The sequence below is a fragment of the Balaenoptera acutorostrata genome, chromosome 11 (genome assembly GCF_949987535.1).
Source record: "Balaenoptera acutorostrata chromosome 11, mBalAcu1.1, whole genome shotgun sequence".
Taxonomy (NCBI): Eukaryota; Metazoa; Chordata; class Mammalia; order Artiodactyla; family Balaenopteridae; genus Balaenoptera; species Balaenoptera acutorostrata.
Window position 1 is genome coordinate 9,795,100 of NC_080074.1, and position 10,647 is coordinate 9,805,746.

The 10,647-nt window shown below is 44.7% G+C and overlaps 2 protein-coding genes across 2 annotated transcripts; both read left to right on the plus strand.

Moving 5' to 3' along the window:
• Positions 1 to 573: 573 nt before the first annotated feature.
• LOC130709213 (la-related protein 7-like) lies at positions 574 to 4,056 on the plus strand. The gene is made up of 5 exons (XM_057556549.1): positions 574 to 588; positions 3,060 to 3,224; positions 3,303 to 3,396; positions 3,473 to 3,820; positions 3,908 to 4,056. Exons 1-5 carry the CDS (start codon positions 574 to 576, stop codon positions 4,054 to 4,056), a joined length of 771 nt encoding a protein of 256 aa, XP_057412532.1.
• Positions 4,057 to 4,218: 162 nt separating this feature from the next.
• On the plus strand, positions 4,219 to 6,628 carry LOC103013860 (activating signal cointegrator 1 complex subunit 2-like). The gene is given in 4 exon segments (XM_028168275.2): positions 4,219 to 4,319; positions 4,464 to 5,875; positions 5,878 to 6,555; positions 6,558 to 6,628. Coding segments are annotated over 4 exon segments (2,241 nt in total). The 5' UTR covers positions 4,219 to 4,239.
• Positions 6,629 to 10,647: the final 4,019 nt, after the last annotated feature.

Below are 10,647 nucleotides of genomic sequence, written 5' to 3' on the forward strand. Positions count from 1 at the left end.
AGGAAGTTTCAATAGAAAGCATATTGGAGTGCAATGCAGTTTAGAGCGTTTTCTCTAGGTCAATGGGGAAACCTCAAGCCAAAGTTACCTGTCAGAGGAGTTTCGTGTCTCACAGCAACAGGCCTGCCATACTCCCCGTCTCCTCAGTCAGTGGCTGGGAGCAGCCTGGAGGAAATGTGGTGGATTCATAACGCAGCAGTCCGGGCTGTCAGGATTATGCTTGGAGATCTGAGATGCACGTTCTCATGGCTGCCACAAACACCATCTGTGCTTTACAAAAACTTGGTACTATTCATTCATTGATTCATGACACATCGAGGGCACAAACAGAGTACAATGTGGTGCTTACATTCTAGTAATTGGCCTCAGTTTGAGTGGGTCATCACAAATAATTTTTTAGAAATTAGAAACAGAAATAGATTTCCAGACTCTTGAGGAAGATCTTCAAGGTGTGGCTTCATCATCTTGTTTGAAATGATTTTTCAGGTTCTAAGGTAAATTCAAAGCTAAACACTAAATGGGGTTTGAGTTCTTCCTCACTGCATAGACCCAGTCCTGTATTCATATCACTTGATGCAGATAACCTGGGTGAGTTTTACATAATGAATTAAAGTCTAGAACCTGAAACAATAACCGCCATTTCTAAAAAATGTTTGAGAGCGAGAACACCCCCTCCCCTTTTAGTATTAAAGAAGCCTGAATTCTAACTTGGGTAAGATGGTTCTTTGGGACACTAGTCCACCATCTTCTCGGTCTGCTGGCTTTCCAAATAAAGTCACTATTCTTTGCCCCAACACCTCATCTCTCAATTTATTGGCATGTCCTGTGGCGAGCAATACAAGTTTGGACTCAGTAACAGGACTTCAACATACAAATTTGCACACAAATGTTCATTGTGCACAAGTGACACAGACCTTTAGCCCACAGCAGGCCATGACCAACAGGATTCCTTTGGTTGCCTCCTGGACAATGATAATTTGTCACTGCTCTCAGTAGCGTAGGTGCTGCCTTACACCCAGTGCTGAAACTCTGGTGCCTATGCCTTTCCAGAAGTCGTGTTCACTGCTACCTCACGGGAGGCCCGGAATGTGGGTAATTTTAGCTGGGCTGTTGCTGCCCTTAGCAGGATCTAGATCTCCTAGTGGAAATAAAACGCCATACTTGGCACTCACTGCCAAATTGCTTTCTAAAGCTCTTGTGCGAACAGACACCTCCAGGAGAAATAAAAAGTGTTACCATTTCCTATATCTTCACCAATACTGGTATTATGAGACCTCTCATTTCCCAACCTTCTGGAATGTGAAAAGCTATCTCATTGAGGTTTTATTTTATACTTTCCTGATTTCTAGTGAGACCAAGTGTCTTTTCTTTTTTAAAAAATATATTTATTTATTTACTTATTTGGCTGCACTGGGTCTTAGTTGCAACACATGGGATCTTCGCTGCTGCGTGCAGGATCTTTGCTGCGGCATGCGGGATCTTTTAGTTGCAGCATGCGGGCTCTTAGTTGTGGCATGCATGTGGGATCTAGTTCCCTGACCAGGGATCAAACCTGGGCCCCCTGCATTGGGAGCTCAGAGTCTTAACCACTGGACCACCAGGGAAGTCCCCCAAGTGTCTTTTCATATTTTTCTGTCCCTTCTATTTTCTTCTTTTATAGAATTGTTGACTGAATCCTTTGTATATTTTTCTAGTAGGAAGTTTGTCTTTCCTTATTGCTTTATAAGAATTTTTTGATATTCTGCGTAGTAATCCTTTGTCAGTTATATACATCTCAAATACTCTCTTCCAATCTGTGATTAGGCTCTTAGTTTATGAAGTCTTTCCATGTGTAGATGTTTTAATTTTTAATGTTTTCAAATGTAACCATTTTTCCATGTACTTGTTTGATATGACATAGATATTTAATTTTTAATTTTGTATATGGAAAGCCAAAATAAGAACAATTTAATGAATATCTATCCATGTCCTCCTGTCCTATGTGTAATTCTGCACACTTATTTAATATGTGTGTGTGTGTGTGTGTGTGTGTGTGTGTATAAGCTGTCTCTGAATTCTCTCATCTGCTCCATTGTCTAAGCCTGTGCTACTATTATATTGTTCTCCTTATGTCTTTCCAGTACTCTTAATATCTGATATGGAGATCCATCTTGCCTTCTTACTCTTTGAAATTGTATTGACCCCTTATAGATCCATATGAATTTATGGACAAAACTTTTCATGTTCCATGAAAAATCCCAATATCAATGTGCAGATCAATTTGGGGAAGGATAGACATCTTTGTGGCATTGAATCTTTCCATCCATTAACATGGTATGTACCTCAATTTATACAGGTCTTCTTTGATGTTTTCCATAAGTCTTATACTTTTTCATAAAGATCTTACACATTTTGTCAGGTTTATTTCTAGTAAACTTTTCTGGTGATATTGTAGATTTCATCTACCTTTATACTTTTGTTTGTTGCCAGTATCTGGGAACACGATTCATTTTTCTAAATTGAACTTGGATCTAACCCAACCTTGCTAAGAACTTGCTTACTATTTCTAGTAGCTTCTGTTCTTTTCCAATCCCTGAAGCTCTTATTTCTAATTGTGGTCCTGGGACACTGGCTTGGACCACAGTACAGCACTGAGCAGCCGCAGTCATAAGGGGCATCCTGTGTCCTTCCAGTTTAAAGAAAATTCTTCTTTTTATTTTTTGGCTGCTGCCATGTGGCACGTGGGCTTCTTAGTTCCCTGACCAGGGATCAAACCCACGCCCCCTGCAGTGGAAGCGCGGAGTCTTAACCACTGGACCACCAGGGAAGTCCCAAGAAAATTCGTCTAAGGCAGGGAAATAAAAATTACAAGTCATGTATTCTTTAAGTCTTCCTTGGCTTGAATATTTGTTTGCTAACTGTTTAATTATGATGTTTTGCATCTATGTTTATAAAGAAATATGGCTATAATTTTTCTTTCTCATGTTCTTTGTATTCAGTTTTTTTTTTTTTACTCAGTAAAGTAAAAATTTATTCTAAGATTTAACATTTTATTTAATATTGCTTCTAATTTATCATAGGAATTACTTCCCAAAAATGTTAATCACAGCTGGATTGAAAGAGTATTTGGGAAATGTGGCAATGTTGTTTATATAAGTATACCACATTATAAGTCTACTGGAGATCCAAAGGGATTTGCCTTTGTGGAATTTGAAACAAAAGAACAAGCAGCAAAAGCTATTGAGGTAGGTCCAGAACCTAAAAGAAAGGAAAAGAAAATTACCAAGTGTTTTAAATAGTAACAAAATTTTATTTCATTTCAGTTTCTTAATAACCCACCAGAGGAAGCACCAAGGAAACCTGGTATATTTCCCAAGACAGTGAAAAACAAGCCCATTCCTGCCCTTAGAGTAGCTGGTGAGTTATTAAATATTTTTAAAGTAGATGTAGTTGAAGTAAAATAATAAATAATAAAAAGATAAAATTGTTACAGAAGAAAAGAAAAAGAAAAAGAAGAAGAAAGGCCGAATGAAGAAAGAAGACAGTATCCAGACCAAAGAGTCAAATATGGACACAAGCAAGGAAAGTGTCTGTAAAAAAAGATCGAGGACCACATCTGAGGGCTCTGAAGTAGAGGTTACTGAACCCCAAAAGCCTCCCACAAAGAAGAAAAAACGAGAAAGAACTGAAGTATCCAGCTTACCTTTAGGCAAAACAGGGAAGAGAAAGAGAAGTAGCTCTGAAGATGCAGATTACCTAACTCCCAAATCAAAACTTAAAAAAGTGGCTCAGAAAGGCAACATTAAAAAAGAAGCTTCAGAAGTTTGTAAAGAAAACAAAGGTATTTCTAACTTTAAGCTTACGATTAGATAAATAACGTTTTCTTTTGTTCTTAACTCACGTCTTTATTTCTTGTTATTTAATTTAGAATTAGAAGTCTCTACTGAAGAGGAAAAAGACACTGGAGATATAAAAGATGGATCCCTCTTGAAAGCAAAAAGAAAGCATAAGAAAAAACATAAAGAGAGACATAAAATGGGAGAAGAGGTTATACCATTACGAGTACTATCAAAGTAAGTCAGCGGTACAAATTATATTGTTGGCAGTTGGCACACACCATGTATTCAGTTTTAAAATCAAGATTATTGTGGACCCCTGAAGTGCCGGCGCTGTGGGAGCTGTCACCGTGGACCGCGGCGGCGGCGGCGGCAGCAGTTCAGCGCCGGCAGTGGAGCCGCCGGGGAGGGTCAATGCAGCACAATGCCAGCTCTGCCCCTGGACCAACTCCAGATCACCCACAAGGACCTGAAGACAGGGAAGCTGAGGACTTCACCAGCGCTGACCTGGAAGTGGGTGGATTGTGGTTGACAACAGCTGAGACGCAGCCCGGCCTTCTTCCCTGTTATCACCGGCCCCCCCGGAGAAAGCAGCCCTTATGTAGTCAGAGGAGAAAACTGAGCTTATCTTCTCTTCTTGGTGAACAAACACCCCGAGCAGAAGACAGACCGGTATTTTGCGCTATACAAACCGCCCCCTAAAGACAACATTCCCGCCCTAGTGGAGGAGTAGCTGGAACGCACCACCTTCGTAGCCAATGACCTCGACTGGCTCCTGGCCCTGCCTCACGATAAATTCTGGTGCCAGGTTGTCTTCGACGAGACCCTGCAGAAGTGCCTGGACTCCTACCTACACTATGTCCTCCGAAATTTCGACCAGTGGGTGGCCCCAGCCCCTGAGGTCATTGACATGGAGAAGTGCCTCCACCAAAGTGTTTTTCTCGCCTTCCTTCGCATGTCCACTCACAAGGAATCCAAAGATCACTTCATTTCCCCCTCTGCTTTTGGAGAAATCCTCTACAACAACTTCCAGTTTGACATCCCAAAGATCCTGGACCTCTGTGTGCTCTTTGGAAAAGGCGACTCCCCGCTGCTGCAGAAGATGATAGGAAACATCTTTATCCAAGAGCCAAGTTACTATAATGACCTGGGTGAAACCATGCCCACCATCCTTCAGGTCTTCAGCAATATCCTCCAGCACTGTGGCTTGCAAGGGGACGGGGCCTGCGCCAAACCCCAGAAGCTTGAGGAGAGGGCCCGGCTGACCCCCAGCGACATGCCTCTCCTGGAATTAAAGGACATCGTTCTCTACCTTTGTGATACCTGCACCACACTCTGGGCCTTTCCGGATATCTTCCCTTTGGCTTGCCCAACCTTCCAGAAACACAACTTCTGTTACAGGCTAGCTTCCTTTTACGAAATAGCAATTCCCAAACTGGAGTCTGCAATTAAGAAGAGGAGGCTTGAAGACAGCAAGCTGCTAGGTGACCTGTGGCAGAGGCTCTCTCATTCCAGGAAGAAGCTACTGGAGATTTTTCACATACTCCTGAACCAGATCTGCCTTCTCCCAGTCCTAGAAAGCAGCTGTGACAACATTCAGAGCTTCGTTGAAGCGTTCCTTCAGATCTTCGGCTCCTCGCTGCAGGAGAAGAGGTCTCTCCGGAACTACGATGTGCTCTTCCCTGTGGCCGATGACGTCAGCCTGTTGCAGCAGGCCTCGTCAGCCTTGGACGAGACTCGGACCGCCTACGTCCTCCAGGCAGTCGAGAGTGCATGGGAAGGGGTGGACCGAAGGAAAGCCACCGATGCCAAAGACCCACCGGTGGCTGAGCATCCTAACGGGGTCATGGAGGCGGCGGAGGCGGTCAGCAGACCGTCATCACTTCGCCAGAACTCGGAGGAAGAGGAGTGCCTGGGGGCAGCGGCCGCTCCAGGCCCCGCCGTGTACAGCGTGGAGCCGGACTCACTCATCTCCCAGGTGAAGGACCTGCTGCCAGACCTTGGCGAGGGCTTCATCCTGGCCTGCCTGAAGCACTACAGCTATGACCCGGAGCAGGTGATCACAACATCCTGGAGGGGCGGCTGGCCCCTGCCCTCGGCCAGCTGGACTGTGGCCTAGACAGACAGGTGAAGCCAGACCCGACGTCCCTGCTGACGTCTCGTCACAACATCTTCCAGAATGTTGAGTTTGACGTGCTCAGCAGGGACTCGGTGGACCTGAGCCGGGTACACAAGGGCAGGAGGAAGCAGGAGAGCGCACGGAGCCTGCTGAACGACAAGCGGGGGGTGGCGGCGCAGCGGCGGCGCTACGAGCAGTACAGCGTGCTGGTGGAGGAGGTGCCAGTGCAGCCAGCGGAGGACTCGCCTTACGACTGCGAGCACGAGTATAATGCCACATAAGATGGCAGCCCGGTGGGCGCCAACGACGCAGACTCAGGTGATGAGCTCCTCAGCCGCAGGCCCTTCACCATCCCTCAGGCGCTGAGAACCAAAGTGCCCAGAGGCGGGCAGGAGGAGGACGAGGAGGAGGAGGAGGAGGAGGCTGAGGACGAGGCCCCCACGCCCGACCATTTTGCGCAGGACCCTGCAGCGCTGCGGGGAAAAGCAGAAGCCAGGCGCGTGGCCTTCCTGGCCAGGAAGGGGTACCGGCATGACAGCTCAACGGCAGTGGCTGGCAGCCCCCGGGGCCACGGGCAGAGCCGAGAGACAACACAGGAACGCAGGAAGAAGGAAGCCCACAAGCCACACGAGCCAACCACAACCGGAGAGCCGTGGCTGACCGCAAAAGAAGCAAAGGCATGATTCCATCCTGAAGCCGCTGCGCCAGGGCCAGCGGACCTGCCAGGCTGAGGTACCATAGCCTACGGCTCCTCGCCAGTTGGCCCCCTGCCAGGCCCCAAGTTCAAGTCCACCCCTCGACGGCCTCAGCTTTGCAGCCCCTGAGAAGGCTGCCTCATCGTCTGCCAGCCGGCCGTGAGCGCCTTCCTGCAGAACACATAGCGCCTTTATCCACAGCGGAGGAACCGTGCGGCCAGCGCGCAGGTGCAAGGGACGGGGTTGGAGCCCCAAGGCCAGTACCCAAACCTCGTGCAGCCGGACACCACGTCCCTTTCTCCCTGGACGGCAGGAAACCTGTGCACTCAAAAACAAAAACAAAAAACACACAAAAAGCCCTGCGAATAAAGTTTTTAACCCTTTCCAAAAAAAAAAAAAAAATCAACATTATTGTAACTGCCCAAAATCAATTGGGGGAGGTTTACGTTTTTCCTATTTCTTGAGAAACTTTAGTTCTGATCCTTATAGGGTTGACTGAACTCAGCATAAAACCTCCTGGGCTGGTAACATGATATGGTTGTTTATGTGGACATTTTAACTAATAATTGCATTTCTTTAATGGTTTAGGGTTAACTCATATGTTCTATTTCTTTTTTTTTTTTTTTTTAATAAATCTATCTATCTATTTATTTATTTATTTACTTAGGCTGCGTTGGGTCTTTGTTGCTGCGTGCAGGCTTTCTCTAGTTGTGGTGAGCGGCCGCTACTCTTCATTGCGGTGCGCGGGCTTCTCACTGCCTTGGCTTCTCTTGTTGCGGAGCACGGGCTCTAGGCGCGCCGGCTTCAGTAGCTGTGGCGCGCAGACTTAGTTGCTCCGCGGCATGTGGGATCTTCCCGGACCAGGGCTCGAACCCGTGTCCCCTGCATTGGCAGGCGGATTCTTAACCACTGATCCACCAGGGAAGTCCCTGTTCTATTTCTTTTGGTATCATTTCTGTTTTTTTTTCCTAGAAAGTTGTTCTTTCTGCCTAATTCTTCAGATTTATTGGCATAAGTGTGTTCATAGTATTCTCTTCTGACTTTTTACACCTCTATAAAAGGTATGGAGACTTTTTATGGTGTCTAAATTTATGATCCCATTTTATTCATAATGTACTTTATTTTTGCTTTCTCTTTTTTTGCAGAGATTTTTCAGCTTCATTTGCTTCAAAGTACTAGGTTTCGACGTTAATCCTTTTGCTATTCCCTTTTCTTGACCTGATCACTTAAGCTTCAAATATCAATTTTTTTTCTTTTCTAATACATGCATAGGACACAAATTTTCTCTTAAGTACTGTTTACATTATATTCCACAAATTTGCTTTCTATTGTTTTAAATAATCAATGAGTTGTAAATATGCCCAGTTTCCATTACAATTTTGTCTTTAGCACATGAATTATCTATCAATGTGCTGGTCTAGGTGAAAGCAGGGATCTGACTCAAATCCTGATGACTTAGCTTGAACCCACTGGAAATCAATATCCAACTGTCTGTGGGTACGAGGGTCAATCAGGGCTCAGCCTTCATCATATCCCCAAGAAACAAATACATCTCACACAAAGCAGAAAGAACATTAAAATTTTACTAATATTCTTGGATAGATGAAGGAGGAGAGTAACACTTCAGGGATGCATTAGTCAGGGTTCAACCAAGAGTCAGAGCATTACAATATATACATTTCATATAAGGACTTCTCTTTTTTCCAGCTTTATTGCGGTATAATTCACAAATACAATTGTATATACTTATAATATACAACATGATGACTTGATATACATATACATTGTAAAATGATGACTACAATCAAATTAACACATCTGTCACCTCACAGAGTCAACTTTTGAATGGCAAGAACTCTTAAGATCTACTCTTAGCAAATTTCAAGTCTCCAATACAGTATTTTTAACTATAGTCACTATGCTGTATATGAGATCCTCAGAACTTACTCACCTTATAACTGAAAATTTGTACCCAATGACCAGTATCTCCCCATTTCCTCCACCTCCCAGCCCCTGGTAACCACCATTATACTTTCTGTCTCTATGAGTCTGACTTTTAAAAAATTTCACATATAAATGATACCATACTTTGTTTTTGTTTTTCTCTGTCAGACTTACTTCCTTTTTAAAAAAAATTTAATTAATTAATTAATTTATTTATTTGTGGCTGTGTTGGCTCTTCATTGCTGCACGTGGGCTTTCTCTAGTTGTGGCGAGCAGGGGCTACTCTTTGTTGCGGTGCGTGGGCTTCTCACTGCAGTGGCTTCTCTTGTTGCAGAGCACGGGCTCTAGGTACGTGGGCTTCAGTAGTTGTGGCACGTGGGCTCATTAGTTGTGGCTCACGGGCTCTAGAGCGCGGGCTCAGTAGTTGTGGCGCACAGGCTTAGTTGCTCCGCCACATGTGGGATCCTCCTGGACGAGGGCTTGAACCCGTGTCCCCTGCATTGGCAGGTGGATTCTTAACCACTGAATCACCAGGGAAGTCCTGTCGGGCTTATTTCATGTAGCATAATGGCATCCAGCTTCACCCACATTGTCACAAACAGCAGGATTTTCTTCTTTTTTATGGCTGAATAATATTTCATTGTGTGTGTTTATATATATATATATATATATATATATATATATGCAATATCTTCTTATCCCCTCATCCATTGATGGGCACTTTGGTTGTTTCCATATCTTGGCTATTGTGAATAATGGTGCACTGAACATGGGATGTATCACAAAGCAATCTCTCTCTCTGACATACTGATTTCATTTCCTTCTGGTATATACCCAGAGGTAGGATTACTGGATCACATGGTGCATATAAGGGTTTCTTACAGGGCTCTGACTTTCTGCAATTGTGGGGGCTAGTTAAGCAGTCTCCGTCAGGTGTTGTCTTATGTCTGATGCTGAAGTCTTCAAGAGAGTAGTTGGGAAGGGAAGATGGATGTAAAGTGTGGGAGAGTGAGAATAAGCTGTAACCCTCAGGACAAGCTGTGGAGCACACGAGGGTAGACAGAAACCCATACAATCATTCTTGCCTCTGACTTTAGTGGTCTGGGTGTCCTGCTGAGGCCCTTCCTCTGGGAGCTAAAGATGCAATATGATGCTGGAGGGGGATGTGGGGAAAGTCCTGGCAGCTGCAGGCCCGGTTGCTGCTTCACACCAGGGTGGTGAGTTGGGACAGCACACCAACACTTGAGCACCTAGAAAAGGTGCTGGGGGCCTGGTCCAAAACTACTGGGAAGGGAACTCCGGAAAATGTCGTTTGGCCTGGCCAAGCTCACACATTACAAAGCTACCACAAGGGGGCGGGATCCTGAGACTGTGGTTGGGATGGCATGGAATCTATAGGATTGACATTTTAACATTAGTGAGCCCTCCGATCCACGAACATGGTATGTCTCTCTATGTATTTAGGTCTTCTTTACCTTCTCTTAGTGGTGTTTTCAGTGTATGGGTCTTACACACCTTTTCTGAGATGATGTTTAATGCTCTGTTTTCAGAGACAGATTTCTAGTAATAGATCAGCAAACACTTCTATACTGCTTACTATGGGTCAGGCACTCTTCATAATACACATAGATATAAATATAAACAAACTCACTTGAGCCTCACAACCACCTATGAGGAAGTTCTACTACTGTCTCCATTTTACACTATAGGACTGAAGCACAGAGGGGCTAAGTAACTTGCCAAGTGTCATAATCTAGCAGGTGGTGGAGAGGGGATTGGAACCCAGGCAGCTGGCTCCAGAGCCCCTACTCCCGCCATTACACTATGCTACTTGGTAGTAGCTAGCAAGGTTCACACAAGAGTCCAACAGCACAGAAAACAAGACTGACACTCTGAATGGAAGATTCAATCTTATGTTCAGATTTGTTGAACTAGTTCTTTGAACTACTTCTATGACACGGCAAGGTCTCTCTCTCACAACTGCTGTGGGGGGAGGGATGTTTTCATCTCTGTCTTACATTATTCTGTATTTATCAAGATTAGCAAATTTTTTAGAACAAGTCCATGGAACTTC